The sequence below is a fragment of the Xyrauchen texanus genome, chromosome 2 (genome assembly GCF_025860055.1).
Source record: "Xyrauchen texanus isolate HMW12.3.18 chromosome 2, RBS_HiC_50CHRs, whole genome shotgun sequence".
Taxonomy (NCBI): domain Eukaryota; kingdom Metazoa; phylum Chordata; class Actinopteri; order Cypriniformes; family Catostomidae; genus Xyrauchen; species Xyrauchen texanus.
In genome coordinates, this window is record NC_068277.1 from 17,270,797 (window position 1) to 17,293,689 (window position 22,893).

At 37.1% G+C, this 22,893-nt stretch overlaps 1 protein-coding gene across 2 annotated transcripts; it reads right to left on the bottom strand.

Annotated features, from left to right (window-relative positions):
• Positions 1–572: 572 nt before the first annotated feature.
• Positions 573–22,226, bottom strand: LOC127656639 (uncharacterized). 2 transcript variants are annotated; one of them, XM_052145053.1, is made up of 5 exons: positions 21,917–22,226; positions 21,414–21,767; positions 21,119–21,226; positions 1,134–1,189; positions 573–943 (listed from the first exon to the last, which is right to left on the bottom strand). In XM_052145053.1, the coding sequence occupies exons 1-5, from the start codon at positions 22,161–22,163 to the stop codon at positions 839–841; spliced, it is 870 nt and encodes a 289-aa protein (XP_052001013.1). In that variant the 5' UTR covers positions 22,164–22,226; the 3' UTR covers positions 573–838. The 2 variants fall into 2 exon arrangements, with proteins under 2 accessions (XP_052001013.1, XP_052001015.1); XM_052145055.1 differs by lacking the exons at positions 21,119–21,226; positions 21,414–21,767; positions 21,917–22,226 and adding exons at positions 1,593–1,700; positions 1,903–2,231.
• Between the last annotated feature and the right edge of the window lie 667 nt (positions 22,227–22,893).

Below are 22,893 nucleotides of genomic sequence, written 5' to 3' on the forward strand. Positions count from 1 at the left end.
ACATGTTACTTAAACCAAAATGTGATGGAGCACAGAATATTTCCTTAAAAGACTGGAAAAATTGCAATGGTTTTCCATGGAGGCCCCCCCAACACTTATTTAGGATATTTTCCTTGTGCATGTGTACTCTATTTTACTTATCAGCTTATCAAAAGTGTGCTCCATGAACTGAAATGGTGTGTTAGATTGTGTCGGTGCTGGAGGCTCCAGAAGCAATACTGAGAAAGGTATTTGAAAAGATAGACTAGTTTGTCGTGGCGTTACATACTAACTTGTGGTCTCTAATTCCACCACATTGTTTTAGGAAATTGGCATGAGATCTGTTGGTTTGGATGTCCAATCATCTCCCTTTTGAAGTCATTACTATTCAACAGTAGTTTTTAAAAGAATTGTCCATTTGGTTTGCATTCTCTTTATTTTCTATTCTTCCTTTATATTGACATTATTTAAGAACCTACTTTCAAAACACACACACACACGATCTAAATTACTACTGGACGAAAAGATCATGTCAACCCAGGTAGAGGAAATGTTTTGTTATTATTATTGTTTATTTATTTATATTGCTGCTTCAGACAAACCACTTTAATTTACAGCTTTTACAGAATCATTTTTTTTTTTTTTTTCATTTTGGAAAATATTTGTAGCTATAACTGTTTATTACATTCATAAATCAAATAGAAATATATACATTTCATTTTTGCTACTGTTCAAAACTAAATAAATGACAAAAGCTCTCAAGCCTTTTGATACCAAAACTGATGGTTAAACTAAATCAGCTGATTTAAGAGCTGTTTCCAAGCTGAAGTTGAATGTTGACTAAATGCTGATCTTCCCCTTAACACCTGAACACCAGATTCATTCTTATAAATGCATCATCATCATCAGTAGCCTGTATATGCTGAGATTTGTTGGTGAAGGCTGCAAAATCCACTTCCTCATACTAGAAAAAAAGCACATTAAATATCAATACCCACTTGACCTTGAACATTTTATCCTTATCTCTAAACGAATTACATTGGTAATTACAGATCATCATATCATTATACAGTTGATGCATTTATCAATAGTTTGACAGATTTAATTTTGAAATATTGTTAAGTTAAGTATTTTAACATTTTAATTTTGCAAACCTGAATTGTTGACACATCATCATCATCAACATTATGGATTTGTTGATACGTGCTACCTGTTAATACATTAATGAAACAATGTTCATCATGTGGTACTTTTCAGACAATATAGCATAAAATATTAGATAAAAAATATTCACAATACACAAAAATTTACAAAATTGAAAAAGGTTGTCTGTAGAAGTAAAACCAGATTCATTCTTATAAATGCATCATCATCAGTAGCCTGTATATGCTGAGATTTGCTACCTGATATAAATAGACATGACAGTTTGAAGATTTAACTATATATATATATATATATATATATATATATATATATATATATATATATAGTAGTAGTAATAAATTAAAAAATACAGTTCCGTAAATTTTAGACTTCTGTACACTATTAAACTATGTTGTAACAACATTACAGTAATACAAATTAAGACCAGATGAAGTTGCATAAAGACTTACCATTTCTCCTCTTGCAGCAGATTAGAATATTAATGGTAAGGCTTATTATCAGTGCTAATGCAAGTGCCATGAGAATGAACAGTTGTATGTTCTGGCTCTTAGAGTTGTCTAAAGCATAAGAAACAATAATAAACCATTATACACAACAATCATTGAATAAATAATTTTGGAAAGATGCTTGCAGCATAATAATTTAGAGAAATGCTATATACGCATTTGCTTTCTTTTTTTTTCACTGTATGTATCAAAGATGTTGAAATGGTCACAATTGAGAAATGCTCAGACTGTATGTATAAATGGTCATACTTACTCTCAGTCACTTTAGAAATGTTTCCAAATAAAACTTCCCCACATGTGGCCAGAGCACAATAGTAAATTCCAACATCAGACGGACTGAACTTCTCCTTCAGGAGGTTGTACAAACAGTTTCGTGGAAGACAGTCAGCTTCAGAGTTCCTCACACATGGATCACTTGTGTTTCCTTGAATGTAAAAGGTTCCTGGATAAGATTCTCCAGAGTCATGTTTGAACCAGTAGAGACGATGCTCATCTCCACCAGCAAGTATGTTTTTTGGATTGAACATTGTAGAGGAGCATTAGCCTCTGACTCAATAGGTTCAATCATGAGCGGTTGTAGAGTAGTTTGTTTGGTCATTTCAGCCCCTAGGATAGTTTTTTGCATAAATAGTTGTGACGTGATAATACATGATTTTAAAAATATGTATATACTATCTATTATCATTTTGATCACTTTAACATTATGATGACATGCACATATTCACCTTTAATAACCAAATGAGTTCCATCTCCAAATGTGATGATGTTAGAGAAAGAGATAGCACAATAGTATGTGGCTAAATCTGATTGTACAGTCTTTATAATCGTCAGATTAAAACTGTCAATCCCTCTTGATGCATCAAAATGATTGTTGTCAAATTCATTGTAAAATGTATTTTTTGAGAAACGGTGAATCGAGGAAGCAATTGCACGTGGTTCTTCTCCAATAACTTGCTTGTACCACATTGCCATGCTAACATGTTCTTTTCGAATGAAACAAGACAGTATCGCAGTATCTCCCTCTTGAACTGATAAAACTGGGTCCGATTGTACAATGTTTCCATATATACCTTCAACTGTGACAAGATCAACAACAGACATCACACAATAACACAATTATCTGTCACTTTGAGGATCTTAATACAATCATTAATTTTTTTTTTAAATGAGAGGAATATTATTTAAATGGCACTTACAGACTTCATAAAAGATCAAGATCATCACACAAAGTTGTTTGTCCATTAAACCTTCTTCAGATCATTCTGCACTCTAGCCAAGAATAGAGATTCACTCAGAGTTAACTATTATTAACACTTCTACCTTGAAGATCACATGATTTCTTTAGTTGCCTTTGTCAGCAAATCATTGCCATTTCCTGGACTTGACACAGTTTTATGTATGGCACACTTGCAACCAAGATACAAGTTAATAATTGTAATTAATTCAATGTCCTAGAAGACAAGTTAATGCTTGGTCCATAATGTCTCTGCATGTGTAATGTATTTCTTGTGATATATTTTCTGATTTCCAAGACCATTCTATGTTAATATCAGTTATCCCAATTCTATGTCAAAACACAAAACTTTTATTAATTCAACAATTTCAATTGACTTTGCAATTTTCTTTCCTTTTTATATGCGGTGCAGATATTAAAACAAAGTTAAAATGGATGAGCAAAAAAATTAACCATTTATTTGATTGTTTTGTGCAAGAAATGGGTTGATTCAAGCCATATATAAATTAAATTGCAATGCAACCTTTGACATTGCAAATTTCTGTCCATGGTCCTGAAATGACACAACATTGTTTGAACAAGCAACATCTTGGTTTAATGCAGCATCATTTGTGGGCTACATGAAAAGTCATGCAACAAATCATAACATGACGCAATACAATATGATACATTCAATATGATCAGCTAAGATCATCTTTGATCAGGGACATCTTTTAATTTGAGCTTGAATGGGACAAATGTTTAGACAACTTTTGACTTTGGTATGTTGATACTGTTAATTGTTTTTACTATCCTGCTGTACAGTTAATAAATAAATTGCATGTAGAAGAATACTTTTAGCATTACTTAACCATGAATAACCCTTTCTAAAAATCACTTTGTATTTTAGGTTTCATTTATTCATTCATTTTTATTTTAATATTATTAGTAAACCTACATAACTGTTCTAATTCATTACTTAGCCTTGTACTCGATGCCAAAGCATAAATCAAGCCCATGTGTTCCACAACTCAACTTAGAGAAAAACAACTTTTTTCCTTACAACATTTAGCCTACATGTAAACCAAAAACATGAAAGTAGCAAGAAAGGGGTATCCTTGAAAAATACATGTTTTTTGTTCTTTAGACACATGAACTTTAAATTAAAATGGGGGGACGAAATAAACAATAAATGAATTAGATTTTATAAACATATCATCTGGCTAAAGTGTGTTTAGGCAAAACTCTAGTACTGCATTGAACATGCAAGTCTGTTTACAATCAATATTTACAACCCCTTGAAAACAAATTTAACAAGTGAAGTTTTGCAGTTCAGTCTCAATGAATTCAACTGCTACCTACAACATGTGAGCTACTGACACCTTGTTCTTAGCATCATAAGAAACTGTGTGGAAACTTTTGACCACTATAATCTGAGTTCCACTGAAGGTTGTTTTGTTCTTTCTGTTCTGTTTTCACTTTCATTCACTGACCACAAACTGAACTCTGAAGCTGACGGTCTGCACATTTAGCTCACTGCTCAGTTGGTAAAAAGTTGCTATAAACCAGAGCACATTTCTATGTTAGTTTACACTGTAATGTTTACACATGCTTACTAAACTGCTGAATAACATGCAAGTGCATAAAATAAATACAACATATAGAAAGTAATTACTAATAAACCAATAAAATATTACACACAGACAAACTTCATTTTATAGTAATTGCATTAATCAGAAATGTACTTCTCTGTTTTATGTACTGTGGCCTTTACATAAAGCGAAACCTAGCATGAACCTAGCATCAATATTGTTAAATTCTGCAATTACCTGCAGCATCATTATTGTTGTATTACACTTACTAATATTTGTTCAACCAACTTAAAAAAATAGAAACCTGAATATAAATGCTTGGCAGCTTCAAACAATGGAAACATCAGACATCAAAACAACCACAAAGGGCAAGGCCCTCACAATCTCTAACTATAAATGTATGTATTTAAATTTAATGGATCTAACTGTGAATAATTTATGGTTTGCACATCCCCAACTGCAAAATAGGATTGAGTATAAAAGGGGATATCTTTAGGGATTTGTAACTTTAGCATGAAGGTCTCAAAAACATTTAGTAATAAATGTTGCTTCAAAGCAGGGGTGTGCTATTTAGTTTGTAGTAGTGGAAAGAGATGTGAGGAGTGTGGTGGTGTAAAACAATTCTTGTGGTTTTGATGCAGCATAGGTCATGAAAAACAGATAGAAGGGTCTTGTGAGTGGAAACTTCTCAAACCAAGATACATGCTCATTTAGACCCGTGACTACACGGAGCTCATTTAAGTTTAATTGTTATCATGAACAGTCAAGGTATTGTCATCAAAACTTTTATTATTTCAAATTGTTATTACTGATGTTACTGATATTCACTGGCAAAAAATACAGTATTTCACAATACTTCTGTATCTTTATGTTCAAATACATTTACATTGCTGAACTTTAAAAAAAAAAATTGTATACAAGTAATTGTATGCAAGTAATTACATAATTGCATTATTTTTTTACTGTATGTTGAATATGTTCACAGGTTCGCAGCTAAAGTATTAATTAATGTATAAAATTTCTTAAGAAGTCTTTTGGTCCGCTGATGTTCACCTCACCAGTTCTTAACCTAAACTAAGAGGTTTCTTCCTATCAGTCACTCAACAGGATATGATGTCATTCACTAATTCAGCCCCTGTTTTATTTTGAATCAAAACCTTTGACCATTAAACAGAAGTTAAGGAACAGTTACATTTCAACAAAGATATGCCTTTTGTTTAACTATCTAATGTTTCTGAGGATGCAGAGCTGCAGTTTACATTAGTTTGCATTGACATTAATGTTAAAACTTTTATTCAAATAAATTGCTGATCACTTTCCATGGATGCATCTTTTTAACTAATTACCATGCAATGATAACATTTTCTGATAGGAGTAAAGTTGTTGTTGTAGTATTTTATTATTATTATTATTCATTCTTTTTAATTTCTCTTATTTTCTTTCAATGTGAAGATGGTCATGACCTGAAAGTGATGGTACAAAGAAAGTGTCTGCTCAAACAGTAAAGATAGAGAGGGTTGAGTTGGTTAATTGGAATCATACTTTTGACTATCAGCATAAAGTCAGGTCTAGTTAATTATGTCCAAGAACAACCCACTTAGGCCAGATGTGAAGAAAAAAAAACAGCAGAGCAGACTCCAGGAAAGCTGTTCAGATATCATAAAATAAATGTTCAGAAAAACTGTGTAGATTTTTCTGATCAGTATTCTGTGCTGATTAATTCACCTCATGACTTAGAAAAGCTAGTTTATGAAGTTACCTTCAAAAGTCTTTGACATTAAACTGGACTTGTTATTCAAGACTATTATGATTCTTGTGTTATGAATTATGGTCTGACACATTTCAGATCGTGGCAATACAATAAATTGAGCTTGTGTTCAATAAAAAGCAAGAAGCGTCTGCTTTCACATACTTGTGTAAAGTAGATTTCAGCCTGAATAATTACCCAAAAGTAAAAATTCTGTCATTATTTACTTAGCTTAATGCTACTTAGCGCTATGTTGATAACGTCAAAACTCTGAGAACTAAAAATCAGTTCTCATCGTTTAGTTACCAAACGTCATGACGCACGATTGGTTACGAGACATAATATTAAACATTAAGGTTATCAACATAATGTTGCTGCCATATTTAATTGAAGTACTTATTAATATCACAAAGTTTTCGTATCGCTTCAGAAGACCTGGAATATAGACTGTGAGTTTTATTGATTACTTTTACTGTGGAAAATGTTTGTTTGTTTTTTAGCTTGATAGACTAAGTCAATATTCACTCACATTGTGGTGAATAAACTCTGTGAAGAATTGGGTAGTTATTAAAGTAACTTAAAATAGGCCAGAAATATTGCAGGCAGCCACTCACACCTATAACATAAGAGTCTGTCTAAATCTGTCTAATCTCTCTAAAGTTATGCTCTGTAGTTTGTGGTAATCTGATAAAATAATACCACTGTATGTTGTGAACATGCTTAAAATGTGATCTTGTGGGTTGTGGTATGTGGTATGTATAGCTTATCAAAAGTGACTTACAGTAATCAGATCTGCTTGTCACCATTCACTTTCAAGTCGATAGAAGTCCAGTATGAAATTATGCATATTATCAGATTGATCATGCTGGCATTACAGTGTTTTTGTTTTTCTTAAATCATAAATACTTTGAGAAAAATCATCTTTCAGTTTTCAGGACACATCAAAGGTCATGATGCCATTGTAGCTGACAATGACACTGAAAATAATAATTTAGTAGCAGACTTTAGTAAAGCTAAACAAAACATGTAAGATAACATACTTTATTCACATACAGCATAACATTACAATTTAAACATTTCAGTTTCAAGAATGTAGTATGTACTGTACATAGCTTTTGTTTTGTCCCTTGTCATATATTGTGGATAAAAACTTATTAGGGACAAAAAATAAATAAATAAAACCATATGATATATAGCATTTTTATTTGTGTTCACAAAATATTAATTAAGTCACACTAAGTGTTCATATAGTTAGCAAATAATATAAACAGCTATACATGTTTTACTGCACAGACACATTTTGTATATAATCTTGAAACATCAATCCAGAGTAGTTTCCTTTTGACTCCTCTCTCTCTGTTGTCTTGAGCTTTGGTAGAGAGTATAATTCAAATCAGAGGCCACATGGTACTACAACAAACAAATATATCAATGAATGAATAAGCATTCTATTGCATGATTTGATATAAATAAAAATAAAAAAAACTACACTTGACAGTACATCTGCCATAGCCTGAACTTGAGATGTTTTGCCTATTTAAAGATAGATATTATTATTTTAAGTATTTCAAATAATTGGAGGTTTCACAAAGAAATATGCAGAACCTGGTTAAATTATTATACAATGCATATACAATTTTAAATCTGACACAAAGTTTCAAATAATCCATATTTGTATCTTTTAAATGTATTGTAGTATATATAAAGGTATTAAAAGGAGTGTTTACCTTTCGCCAGGGGCGATTCTAGGGTCAGAGCTTTAGGGGTGCTGAGCACCCAATGAGCCCCACTGCCACCACCCACCCTCTTTTCACACAAAAACAAAAAATATGTCTATTGAAAAATAAATTTATCATTTTAACATTGGTTCAACTAACTCCAAAATCCAGATTTTTTTTCTTTTTTTTTTTTTTAGACCTTTTCAGAGCACCAGCTTAATTGTGAGAGTTCACACAGACAGCTCCCTGTAACAAACACAAAACCTTCTTCACTCAGCTGGTTTTCCTGACCGTTAACTCCATGTGCCTCCTTTTGTATCAGCAGTCATCAGATTGGTTAGATTAGATTCAACTTTATTGTCATTGAACAAAGTAACAGGTACTTGGACAACAAAATGTAATTCATCTTCTGTAAATTATTTACAAAAAATGGTTCTTGAAAGGCTCTTTTTTGTGTGCCAAACTGAGTATGAGGGTATTGAGACAGCTTTAACTGTTTAGGACCAGTGTCCTTATCCCCTAAATCTGAACAGCTCTCTTCTGTCTCTGCTGCTTTGGCTTGGTGGTCTCTATGTTGCACTCCCTCTGTCTCTTCATTTCTTTCACTAGTCAATTCCCTCTCATCCCTTATGGACTCTCTCTGTTGTTTTCCTCCCCCTTTATTATGAAAAAATGTGGTGTAAAATAATGTTACAAAAAGTAAATGTAATATAGGCTACTTAATGCCAATAAGTTAGTATAGGAGTATGAGTAGTTACTGTTTTGCTTGCCACTATTCACTATATGTCAATTTATTGTTGTTGTTTCCTCACCTGGTTCTTCCTGCATGCTCTCCCTTTCCCTTTCTCCTTCTCCATCTCCCTCTCTTTCCCTTTCTCCTTCTCCATCTCCCTCTCTTTCCCTTGGCACTGACAATCATACACAAATATATTGTAGGCAGGAGAGTTGAGGTCAGTTTGTCATGTCACAAAAATGTTATGGAGACCATTTACAGATTCTAAGGATATGATCAAAAGGCACACAGAGGCGTGTCATTTTAAATGTCTTTATTGTTATTATTATTATTGGGCTTAGAAACTTTTTTAAATCACAAATTCCTTTCACAAGAGAAGCTGTATTCTCCACTGTGGGTTTGAAATAAATACAAAAAATAAAAGCAGGGGACCATTGCCTAGATAAGTAATTTGATACAACAACAGATAGCTGGTTTGCATTATCTGTTACTTTAGCTTAACACTTTTCAGAAGAACAAAAAAAAAAAAAAACAAGACAGAGGTCATTATGGACTGTCCCTAGTCTCTCACCTGAATCTGTCTATTTTCTTTTAAAGAACTGCCGTATGTCCATTGCTCACTGGCAGGCCACACACACACGCACACATAGAGAGAGAGAGAGAGAGAGAGAGAGAGAGAGTGATGCTAGGAGTTCAGGAGTTAAGCCTGGTTCAGGTTAAATCCTCTGTGTGTGAGGAATGAATAAATACAGCAAAAGAAAAACATTAAACTTTCTTTTATTGTCTAGTTTGATAGTCAGCCACATCTGAAAAATAACAGATATAAATCTAGGAATGATTAACAATTCATTTAAAAAGCCACAGTGAGTGTTTTCACACATACTGGTGGTATACAGTGATATGTTTGTTTTACTCTGGTCCAAACGCCAGGGCTTCATGTTTCCATGACGACTGACCAGAAAAGATGCACGTGATGTCATGTTTACATGACTCCCGATTGTTAAAATGAGTATCAAATGAACGATAAACTTTAACAACAGAGACACACGTACGCACTACACAGGTACGCAGTTTATTTGTCGCGCTGCTGTTTTTGTTTCACGCTCTAGCAGTTAATAAACAGAACTGCACGCGTCTTGCGGAAGAAAATTGTAACCGGCGCTACTTCTCTCCGTTTATGACTATGGTCGAGTCACCCAGGTCCTGTGCTACTCCACAGCGGCGGTGACCCGCTGGAATAAAATAGTCTGAAAATAAACACTTATTATAGGTGTACCATGTCGATTCAGGATACTGACTCCAGTACTCACCGATATGGTTTCAGAATCGGAACAACTCTAGGTAAAAGGAAAGAAGTGTGAGACACAGCTTTGGAGCAACTTAGTTGATTCACAATGCTACATAACGGGTTCTCACTCTGCGTGTGTTTCGCGCTGGATGACGGTCGTGCTGAGCGGTGCAGGTACAGAGGAGAAGTAGAAGAAGAGAAGAGGATGACACCATTTGCTAAGCGGGGATGTTTTCATTTTCATCCTTAACACATTTTAAACCACAAACTACGGAGTATGTTTTGGACATTATTTAACCTTGTCAAAGACAAACAAAAATTTTAGAATAACAACATTTCTTACTCCAAGTTTTGGGGTGCTGAGCTCCTTTTTAGGGGTGCTGAAGCACCCCTAAAAAGGGGCTAGACTCGCCCTTGCCTTTCGCCAATGTCACACAAAGTAGAATATTAATGATGAAGCTTATGGTCAACAGTAGTGCAAGCCAATTAAAAGGTAGAACTGTGTGTGCAGGATTTTAGGTTTATCTGAAACATGAGACATGTAACTGAGTGAATCATATGCTGTGTCCTAAAAGTATTTAGAGTAACTTTTTCTCTTTATATTAGTAAATAGTTTTTTACAGTTATTTTTATCACTGGTTTTTCATCCTGATAATGCAGTATACTGTACAGGTTTACATAAATGCATGAAGCTTGCAATTCATTTAGCATCATTAGAAACCCAATAAACAAGATTGCAGTGCAAAAACAGTATTTTTTTTTCTTTCAAAAACAATTGCTTAGTGTTTACATTTAAACAGACACCCTTAAGTGTTTTATAACCATATGTAGCACCTTAACCTAAAGCACTGACAATTTTGAATACTTCAGTCATCATAATTAACTGTCTATTAAAAATAGCTGCCAACGTGCATTTGTGTAATTGTGTAATGTTGATTGGTTAATTGGTGTCCAGATGTTACTTTGCTAATTACATCTCCATGACTGTGCTCTGTTGTTTCCTCTTTCCTTAAGCAGTAGTTGTGTGAGTACTTTACAGCCATCAGTGATTTCATTTCCAAGAAATTAGATGATATTGGCCACTCCTGGCCTCTAGCTTGGATATAGTGCAAGCTACTCAACAGCATGAATAATATATTTTTCAAGTTCTCACTGCACAAAACTCTAATTAAAGAGATCCTCTGGCATTAACATGAAGCTAAATGGATACCTGCAACCTATGAATAAAATGTATATAAGTAAACTTATACTTATATCTGCTGCTTCCTGATACTTAATATAATTAATGGTATTTGCTACCACCTTGTGGTTTTTGGACGTTGGTACAAGATCATTTAGATTCCTTAAAAGGTATATTAAAGGAATAATATACCCAAAAATAAAAATTTGGTCATTATACTAACACTCATGTCAATCCAAACCCATTTTTTCTTCTTCTGCTGAACACCAAAATATATTTTAACGAATGTCAAGATTGCTGATTTTCAAACAAAAGCACTTGATAGTGACTCAATTTAAAGCTTAAAAAGCACACAAAAGTTTAATAAAAGTAGTCAATGCACAGAGGAAGTCTCTATCAATTGCTATTGAAATCATCGAATGCCACATTCTTTATAATACATTTTGTGTAGCAAAAGAAAGCAAGTTATGTGGGTTTGGAACGACATGAGAGTGGGTAAATTATGAGACATTTTTAATTTTAGGTTTAACTATCCTGTTAAATTCATTTTTGGTTTTAATTTTGAATTACCAATATGGATTTTAGGTGTCAGATAGGAACAGGAGACATGGATAAGCTCATATATACATTCGATTTTCATACAGTTGTTGACTTTTTTTTCCTTTCTCTGAATTGAATTTAAACAGTTGTCTGCATTAATCATGCCAACACTTTGCTGTTACCAACTAGTCTACACAAACAAATGTATTTGTTTATTAATTAATTCATCAATTTATATAGACTCTTTTATGCAACTATTTTATGCATTTTGTTGTTATTATTATTATTATTATTAGACTTGTCTGTTAAGGTGGTTAAGGCTCTGAGTTACTGACTGAAAGGTCTGGGGTTCAAGCCCCAGCACAGCCAAGATACCTCTGTTGGGCCCTTGAGCAAGGCCCTTGACCCTATCTGCTCCAGGGGTGCTGTTCCCTTTACAAAAAGCTTCACTACAATGCTGCACTGCTAAGCGCTATGGGGAACACTTCTCAGTGTGACCAGCTGTGAATATGTATGCAACACGTCAATGACTGGAATTTATAGCCTCTGCCGATGTAATCATTGGACGCACCTGGCGCAGTGGCTATAAATAGATGCGTCACCGGTGCATCATCAGACATTTCGTCTTCAGAGCCATTCTGTGCTGTGTGCTTTCACAATCTGTCAAACTTTCTTTCCTCTGTCAGGAGTTAGATTCTGTTAGGCAGTGTGCAGTTGAACCTTTTCTCCTTTCTGTTTCCTCTGAAAATAAAATAAAATATATATATATATATATATATATATATATATATATATATATATATCTGTCGTTTTAAAAGAAAAATGACTGAAAATCAAGGCAAACGACGCATGTTTCCCTGTCTCCGCTCTATGACAGAGATGGACACGCATCAGTTTTGTTTCGTTTGTTTGGGGGAAGAACATGCTGCTCTCGTGTTGGGGCAAGGCGGGTGCGAGCATTGTGATCTGCTTTCAGGCAAAATGCTTCGCGCTCGCCTTGCTCACTTCCGGGAGTCTGCGCCCACACTTCATTCGTGGGGCTCTCGCATGGATCTGGCTGAGGAGCGAGAGACGGGTTTGTCCCTTTCGCTCGCTCTCTCCTCAGATCCAACTGGTCCTTCCCGTGATCTCGAAGCACGCTACGGCGCCTCTTCGGTTCATGAGGAGGACCGTGACTCGTTTGGTTCAGCGGAGATAGAGCAATCCACCTCCGGGCATTCCGGGTTTGATAATAAATCAACAGAGGAATTGCTCGACGTGGTTACTCATGCTGCGGCCAGGCTTAAAATAGACTGGCCACGACAACAAGAGACACCCCAAACGCTCCAAATTGGAGGATATATTTTTGTCTGGTGGCCGGGGGAAGGGAACGCCTCATCAGTCCCTTCCCTTCTTTAATGACCTCCATGACGAGCTTTCTCGTTCATGGAGGAGACCCTATACTTCCCATATTCACGTGCCCTCGACATCGATATATTCGACTATCGTGGGTGCTGAGGCACGGGGGTATTCGATGATGCCGCCGGTTGAAGAGACACTTGCGGGTTATCTCTCACCAGGCTCGGCATCATCAATGAAAAGACCCTCACTCCCCATGAAGCCATGCAGGACCACCTCCACGCTAGTGGGGAAGGCGTATCAAGCGGCGGGTCAGGCTGGTGCTGCCCTGCACACCATGGCGGTCTTGCAGGCATACCAGGCTGATCTGCTTAAGGACCTGAGTGCAGGTTCCGCGCTCGACGCGAGGAAGCATTTTCTGACCTTCGTCGAGCTACGGACCTGTCTCTTTGTGCGACCAAACAGACAGCCCGTGCTATTGGCCGGTCTATGTCCGCATTGGTCAGCACGGAGAGACATTTATGGCTCAACCTATCAGGCATCAAGGACAAAGATAAAACTTTTCTCCTTGATGCCCCAATTTCACCTTCTGGGCTTTTCGGAGATGCTATGACTACGGTTATCTCCAGGTTCCAGGAGGCAAAAAGCCATGAGGAAGCATTTGGACAATTCTTCCCTTGCTGCACTCAGGGGGCGGGGCCATCGGCCACCCAGTCCCACCCCGGTGCTCTTAGAAGAGAGGCTCAAAAACAGAGCATGGCGAGTCGTGCTCCCCCTCGTAAGGACTGGGGACAGGCTCGTCGCCCCCGACAGCCTCCAAAACAAGACCTCAGGGCAGTTATCTCAAGGAGGAAAAAACCCTGAGTGTCTTGCATTCAACCCGGTGGGGGTAGCTCCCCTCGGGACGGGGCGCGTGTTCTATTCACTACGCCCCTCCTGGTACCCTCACGAATCCTCTCCTTTCCCGCCGCCTTTGGTGTTTTAGGAAGCAGAGGCTTCTAACTAAAAGTTTGGTGTACAGCTGTTTCCTGCCTTATTCCAGGACTCGGAAAACCTGACATCCCCTCAACAGGAAGTTCTGAAATTAGTATCCATCCTAGAAAACCTGGCAGCGTGGAAACTTCTGCCTGGTATTTCTATGTGGGCTCTAAGAACAGTAGAAAGTGGCTACAGAATTGAATTCTCTCACGCATTTCAACGACGTGGTCTCCACCTCCGTGAAACCGGATCAGTCATGTCAAAAAAAAAAATGCAAATCTTCTGGTTAAAGGGGCCATAGAACGTTTCCCCTTCCAGAGAGAGAGTCAGGTTATTACACTATATACTTCCTGGTTCCCGTGGAGGGTGAGGGGTTCCATCTGGCATTAGATCTTAAATCCTGAACTACCAGTCTGGGTGTTCAAGTCCAAGATGCTGCCTACCAAGACGATCGTCACGTTTGGCTGGTCACCGTTGGTCTTATGACGCACTTCTTCACTTAGAAGTTCTGCCGCAACACAGGAAGCTCCTGAGGTTCTCTTTCGGGGGTGTAGCCTTCCAGTATCGGGTTCTTCCATTCAGCCTAGCCCTCTTAACCCGCACATTCACAAATGCATGATGCAGCGCTGGCTCCTTTGTGACTCCAGGGCATCCGATTTTTGAATCACATAGACGACTGGCTGATCCTAGCACAGTTCCAGCAACTGGCAGTTCAGCACAGGGATACCGTCTTAGCTCATGGGGTTGGGGCTCAACACCATGAAAAGCTTCCTCTCTCCCACTCAGAACACTGTCCATTGCGTATGGGGTTCAATCGCTATGCGGGCACAAATGTCTCCCGCTAGAATCACATAGCATAGCTTCACATGCTATAGATTTCAATGCAATTTTTTCAACAATTTTTTTATCCTCTGAAATGGTTGAAATGGCTTTCCAATGATCAAAATATATTAAAACAATATCATTCAGTATACCCTGAGCAAATTCAGTCTAGGTCAAGGTTCTACAAGGTCTCAGGGCGACCGTGTCCTCAGTGATCCCTTTGGACCTTCTGCACATGAGACCATTTTTGTTGTAGCTCAAAGCCAGGGGATTTCTTCCAAGGGCCAAACCCCCTAGGCTAATTACGCGCCTCGGGCTTCGTTCCCTTTCTATGTGGTTCAGACCCCGGTTTTCTACCTTGGGTCCCACTCTAGGTGCGTCATGTTGTCGCAGGCTGCTAACGACAGACGTTTACCTGATGGGCTGGGTAGCGGCCTTAAGTGGTCGTCCAGCTTAAGGGGATAGGAGGGTCATCAGCTCGGTTGTCACAGTCACTGTCTCGAGTTGATGGCTGTATTTCTGGCCCTGAAATACTTCCTCCTGAGCCTGCCATGTCTTGGTGCGGGTGGGCAATACAGCGGTAGCCTCTTACATAAACCATCAGGGAGATCCACGTTCTTGTCAGCTGTATTTCTGACGCGTCGGATTCTCCCTGGGGCCCAGGGAAGCTCCTGTCACTCAGGGCAGTTTATATCCCTGGATGCCTGTATGTGGGAGCAGATTTACTGTCCAGAGAGAAAATACCAACAGGGGAGTGAAAACTCCACCCTAAGGTAGTAGTTGGCCAGAGTTCGCCAGCAAGGGTTTTTGCTTCTTACTGATAGCACCGCGCTGGCCGAACAGGGCTTGGTTCTCGGAGCTAATCTCTTCCCTCGACGGCTCGCCTTGGGCGATTCTGAACAGGAAGGATCTTCTATCTCAGGCACAGGGCAATATTTCATCCATGCCCCGAATTGTGGAATCTTTCATGTTTGGCCCCTAAGGGTACCAACTGAAGGACACGGGGCTTTCTCCTGAGGTTATCGAGACCATTTTAAATGCTGGGCTTTTTCCACTTGGAACAAGTTTGGGTGAGATCTTAGGGCAGAAGAGGACCTCTTCGCCTCTATGAATGACCCACAGCGCATCTATATGCGTTTCTTTCCCCGGTTTCTCTGCTCCCAGGAGTCTTGGCCAATGTTCACCAGCAACGGTCTTGCCTCCTACTTATGGCGCTGCGATGGCCGAACAGGTATGGTGCGGCTGATCGTGGTGACGCATACATGGCACAAATGTGCCTGCATGCGTTTCCTTCTAATAAGTTCAAATTACAGAACCAGCTAACTGCCAGTTTGCTTCAGTTTTGGAGTCTCTGTAGAAAGAAATGTCAGCGGGCACTTGCCTCACCACTGCCAGGTTCTATGTGGCCTCCACTTCGGTTTGGCATGCCTTGGTGGGCGGGGTGCCCTCTAAGAGGCATCCTTGCTCGGACCTCTTGATGGGGTAAGACCCCCCTTTAAAACCTCTAGAGTCAGCGTTTGGTAGACCTCTGACTCTCAAGATGGTTTTTCTTATGGCAATTACATCTCTAAGGCCTGTTTTGAGTTGCCCCATGTATGACCAAAAGCATTCTTTGCACCCTCACCCTGACGACCTGCCCAAGGTGCCTTTCGCGACCCTTGGCCAGTCATTGTAATGCCGGAGCAGCTAAAACTACTGAGACTTTGTCAAGTCTGTGCCCTTCAGAATTATGTCCACCGCATTTGCTAGTGGCGTCAAGTCAGGGCAGCAGTTCTTCACTTTGAAGCCGTGACTGGGTTGTCACTTTGGGTGAGGGACCTTACTGCCTGGGCCTACGAGGCGCGCGGTCAAGCTTCGCCAGTAGGTTTTAGGGCGCACTCTACCAGAGGGCTCTCCTCCTCTAAAGCCTTGTCTAGAGGTCTCCCTCTGCAGAAAGTTTGTGGTGCGGCAGGTTGGTCCTCTCCGTGCACATTCATTAAACTTTTATAGTTTGGATGTTCTTGCCACTCTGGGCTCTTACGCCCTTGAGTTGACATCTCAAGCTCATGTTTGAACCAGTTTGTGATGCGGAAGGCTGGTCCTCTCCGCAATCATTAATCAAATTTTATGGTTTAGATGTTTATGCTACTCTGGGCTCTTACGCCCTTGAGTCGATATCTCAAGCTTAGCAGCGCAGCATTGTAGTGAAGCTTTTTGTAAAGGGTACATCTTGGGTTACATGTGCAACCCTTGTTCCCTGAAAAAAGCGGAACGAGATGCTGCGCTTCTTTGCCGCACTGTGACGTCCCAGGACTGCTCTTCAGACGAAATATCTGATGATGCACCGGTGACGCATCTATTTATAGCCACTGCGCCAGGTGCGTCCAATGATTACATCGGCAGAGGCTATAAATTCCAGTCAATGTTCATTGACGTGTTGCATACATATTCACAGCTGGTCACACTGAGACGTGTTCCCCGTAGCGCTTAGCAGCGCAGCATCTCGTTCCGCTTTTTTCAGGGAACAAGGGTTACACATGTAACCCGAGACGTTTCATGGCTGACCCTGTGCTCTGATCCCAGCTTAGTTAGGATATGTGAAAACAACTGCATTTCATTGGCTCTGTACCTGTACTCTGCACAATGACAATAAAGTTGAATCTTTATTTTGCGATTGTCCTGCATAAGTCTGTGTTACCATGCTTTTGGAAAACAGGTCACAAGACTAAGATGAATCGTAAGATGTATTCTACAATCTACTTAGGCTTACAATGCTTTGGGGAAACGAGGCCCTGGCTAGTTGAAGGTACTGTGTACTTGTAGCCTTACTGCCATTATGTATCGTGCAATTTGTTACTGCCTTGTAAAAAGACTATAGGCAAGCCGATTTGAACCAGCCTTTGGAGGAATGAGGAAGAGAAGAATGAAGAGAGAGTGAGAGAATTTCTCATTGCACACTCTCGACCTAATCTCCTCTGTTAACCCTATTTTAATTATTTATTAAGGCAAATTTAATTAAGTTTTTATCTGCGTGGTCACATTACTCACATATGTCTTCTTAAATAATCTGTTTAATGTCATCTTTCTATTACCATTACAATTATGCGTGTCAAAAAAAGACTAATACAAAGTTATACTGTATAAGGCCTACATCTCTTTATGTAGGCCTAATATAAATTTAGATCTATCACTTCACATGCTATAGATTTCAATGCAATTTTTTCAAAAAAAAATTTCTCTGAAATAGTTGAAATGGCTTTCCAATGATCAAAATATATTAAAACAATATATTAAATGTCCCATTGTCTTTGATAAACTGTTAAAGATGCCAGAAAGATATGTTGAAGTTGCACTTAATGGACTGTTCAAAGCTCTCTTTAATATCTGAAAGTTTTTTTACAAACTACTTAGATAACGATGCTTTTGGGAAACGCACTTTAGAGATTAAGTAGCCTACTACTTAAGTGCTTCAGGAAACCCAGCCTTAAAGCATTACTTGTTGTACCAAATCACATTTAAGCCATCAAAAATATCACAAGACATTTTACATTTTGTGTCCAACCTTAGAAACAAATGTTATTTAGCTCTTAATTAGGGGTTTGCAGCGAAGACATTGTCTGTATTTGAATCTGTTCATATGACAAAATTACCTGTATCTGTGGATAGAACCGGATGTGGGCGAAGATTAAACCTGAAGTGCTTCAAAACTAAATGAAATGCCCATTATTAAGTGTTACTCTTACATTTATAGTTTATATTAATAAAATATACCTTGTATATGCCTTTTCGTAATAATAGCCTAATAATAATAATTATTAATTTTATTTAATTTTGTATTATTGTTATTGTTATTATTATTGTTGTTATTATTATACATATATTATTTTTAAAAACATTATTTTATTATTTTTTCTTATCAGATGAATCTGAAGTTAGGCTATATTAACTGTGGAATATTTTGTTAACTGTTGTTTCTCCTGGTATTTCAGATATTAATATCTGCATGAAACAGAATATTAATTTGTCTGTGCATAACAACATTATTCTGGAGGCAGGAGGTGTCAAGCAAAATCTGAAATGTCAAGCACACATTTTGCAGTGAATAATAAATACAAATTCCAACATTAAAATAAATTAAAATAAAATCAATATTGACTACAAACAGGTTAAAATTCTGTAAGTCTATCAGGAATTTTTACAATAGGCTCCATTATTTAGTTTTTTCTGAATAAAGTCTTAACCAGTTAATAACCTTAATCGCTGATGTGGACGTGGTCAATTTTAAGAGACAGATAAACGAGCTCTGACCTGAAATCATCACTTCATGTCAGGAATTTAACATCACGCTCAAGTTTAGGCTATACGTGAATACATGAGAATCACGTGTGAATCGTGTGATACATTAACATAGACATTTAAAGAAGTAGAAAGTGTATATGATGCCATATCTTATGTTAATCTTGACAACGTCCAGACGTGCCCAATTATGGAGACTGAGCCCATCCAAACTAAATCACAATGTGCACCTTTTTATTTAGAAGGTTTACACATTAGAAATATTAGCTGCACGGATTCATAAATGTGTTGTAATTTTGTATATGTTTTATTTAAAATGTCGCTTTATCCTTGTGCTTTTTGGTTTGTATTCTCAGTCATACAAATATTTTTTTTATATTATTCAAATGAAAGCGTTATTCTTTTTGTAGTCATTATTCGTGCCGCTGTTCTTCGCGCTGTCCTTTTCTGCAGATTGCGTCCTGTTCGGCAAATCACGGAGCCGCTTTGCGGCCCTCTTCAGCCAGTAGCGGCCAGTTCGGCATAACGCAGCGGCCCATTTCAGTTTATCGCTGACTGTTCTGCCCCGTTCAAAAGCAGCCGTTCTCAATGTGGCCAGTCCGCCCCTGCGAATAATGTATATGGCTTCGGGCACTTCCTCCCTACTCTTAAGGGTTTGGGCTACACACACAATTTTACAGATGTAGGCCTATGCATGCATTAAATTTGTAGTTTGGATCTTATCTATTATCTATCAGGCAAGACGAGCATTGGACCCAAGAACAGATAGTTTAGACATTGTGGCTGATTAAAATATATAGGCTACTATAGGTCTTAATGACAAATTATTATTGGAAAGCTAACACAAATCTAGTCCATTTGTATGGTAATGTTCTAGCTGTTTCTGTGCATATTGATTATTGTTCAAAATGAAATTACTACATTACTATAAATAACAAATAATTTTAGGACAAGCATCTGTTGGTCTGGAGGTACCTTTATTTATTCAGAGCATGTTGTTTTCTCTGTGCGCATAGATATGGCCACACACACGCACACTTTGCTCAGCTGTCTTTAAGGACATATCATAGACTGCTATTGTTTTTATATAAAGCTAACTATAATTACTTTAAACTAACCTTTACCAAATTTCTAAATTACTTTTAGAAATCAAGATTTTATTCATGGATGGATAATTTTTTTCCAAATGAGGATGTCCTTAAATGTCTCCAAAGGCAGGTTGTCTGATTTGGCTCACTTCTGGAAACAACGTTTCCCCCAAACTATAGATAAGTACTACTGTAAGTAAACACACATACTCAGAGTTATCAAAATTATTTCTGAACTATAGCAAGTGCTTAAAAAATCCAAGTAGATGAAATATTTGTATTTATTTATATTTAAATACAAAATATTTAGCATATTTTTGATATCTTGTTTTTCCAGTGCAATTTTAGAGACTGATATGGTTAGACTTGTGCCAGAATAATCACTTTCTATAAAATACACATTTGTCTACATGTAAAAAAAATAAAATAAAAGAGGAAAAAGAGAAAAATAAAGCTGTAACATTAAAATAAAATACCAGTTATTGACAAAAGTAGATGGTAATATAAAGTAGTTTTCAGCAGTGGTGTTCACATGCCAAACCAGAGTACATTGTGTCTTCAAGGCTGGTCTCTCTCTTCTGTCTTGTCTGCTTACTGGAGTATTTTACAGCAGCATAAGTAATTTCCCCATTCTAGAAGCAGATCCAATTCTAAAATAAGCATTCCCACTTTCACAGGTTTTTGTTTAATTATTTTTCATTAAAGATGCATAATACATATTACAAAATGAGTTTTACATACCTGAAATTTTGACACATCAGTAGCCTGTATATGCTGAGATTTGCTACCTGATATAAATAGACATGACAGTTGGAAGATTTGTATATATATATATATATTAGTAAAATAAAAAAATACACTTCAGTAAATTTTACACTTCTGCACACTATTAAACTATGTTGTAACAACATTACAGTAATACAAATTAAGACCAGATGAAGTTATATAAAGACTTACCATTTCTCCTCTTGCAGCAGATTAGAATATTAATGGTAAGGCTTATTATCAGTGCTAATGCAAGTGCCATGAGAATGAACAGTTGTATGTTCTGGCTCTTAGAGTTGTCTAAAGCATAAGAAACAATAATAAACCATTATACACAACAATCATTGAATAAATTATTTTGGAAAGATGCTTGCAGCATAATAAATTAGAGAAATGCTATATACGCATTTGCTTTCTTTTTTTCACTGTATCAAAGATATTGAAATGTTGAAATGCTCAGACTGTATGTATAAATGCTCACACTTACTCTCAGTCACTTTAGAAATGTTTCCAAATAAAACTTCCCCACATGTGGCCAGAGCACAATAGTAAATTCCAACATCAGACGGACTGAACTTCTCCTTCGGGAGGTTGTACAAACAGTTTTGTGGAAGACAGTCAGCTTCAGAGTTCCTCACACATGGATCACTTGTGTTTCCTTGCATATAAATGGTTCCTGGATAAGATTCTCCAGAGTCATGTTTGAACCAGTAGAGACGATGCTCATCTCCACCAGCCAGTATCTTTTTTTGGATTGAACATTGTAGAGGAGCATTAGCCTCTGACTCAATAGGTTCAATCATGAGCGGTTGTAGAGTAGTTTGTTTGGTCATTTCAGCCCCTAGGATAGTTTTTTGCATAAATAGTTGTGACGTGATAATACATGATTTTAAAAATATGTATATATATATATATATATATATATATATATATATACTATCTATTATCATTTTGATCACTTTAACATTATGATGATATGCACATACTCACCTTTGATAACCAAATGAGTTCCATCTCCAAATGTGATGATGTTAGAGAAAGAGATAGCACAATAGTATGTGGCTAAATCTGATTGTACAGTCTTTATAATCGTCAGATTAAAACTGTCAATCCCTCGTGATGCATCAAAATGATTGTTGTCAAATTCATTGTAAAATGTATTTTTTGAGAAACGGTGAATCGAGGAAGCAATTGCACGTGGTTCTTCTCCAATAACTTGCTTGTACCACATTGCCATGCTAACATGTTCTTTTCGAATGAAACAAGACAGTATCGCAGTATCTCCCTCTTGAACTGATAAAACTGGGTCCGATTGTACAATGTTTCCATATATACCTTCAACTGTGACAAGATCAACAACAGACATCACACAATATCAAAATTATCTGTCACTTTGAGTATCTTAATAAAATCATTCAATTTTTTTTAAATAAGAGGAATATTATTTAAATGGCACTTACAGACTTCATATAAGATCAAGATCATCACACAAAGTTGTTTGTCCATTAAACCTTCTTCAGATCATTCTGCACTCTAGCCAAGAATAGAGATTCACTCAGAGTTAACTGTTATTAACACTTCTACCTTGAAGATCACATGATTTCTTTAGTTGCCTTTGTCAGCAAATCATTGCCATTTCCTGGACTTGACACAGTTTTATGTATGGCACACTTGCAACCAAGATACAAGTGAATCATTTTAATTCATTCAGTGTCCTAGAAGACAAGTTAATGCTTGGTCCATAATGTATGTAATTATGTAATTAATGTAATTAATTAAATATTTTAATTTGACTTTGCAACTTTCTTTCCTTTTTAAAATCGGTGCAGATTTTAAAACAAAGTTAAAATGGATGAGCAAAATGTAACTATTTATATTATTGTTTTGTGCAAGAAATGGGTTGATTCAAGCCATATATAATTTAAATTGCAATGCAACCTTTGACGTTGCAAATCTCTGTCCATGGT

Bases quoted from the DNA above. Each gene is read 5' to 3' on its own strand.
- LOC127656639 (XM_052145053.1), bottom strand. From the start codon at position 22,163: ATGGCAATGTGGTACAAGCAAGTTATTGGAGAAGAACCACGTGCAATT. The intron at 21,768-21,916 runs GTGAGTATGTGC...AAACTATCCTAG, and splicing joins AACTCATTTGGTTATCAAAG to GGGCTGAAATGACCAAACAA. The intron at 1,190-21,118 runs GTAAGTCTTTAT...ATGTATTAACAG, and splicing joins CTGCTGCAAGAGGAGAAATG to GTAGCACGTATCAACAAATC.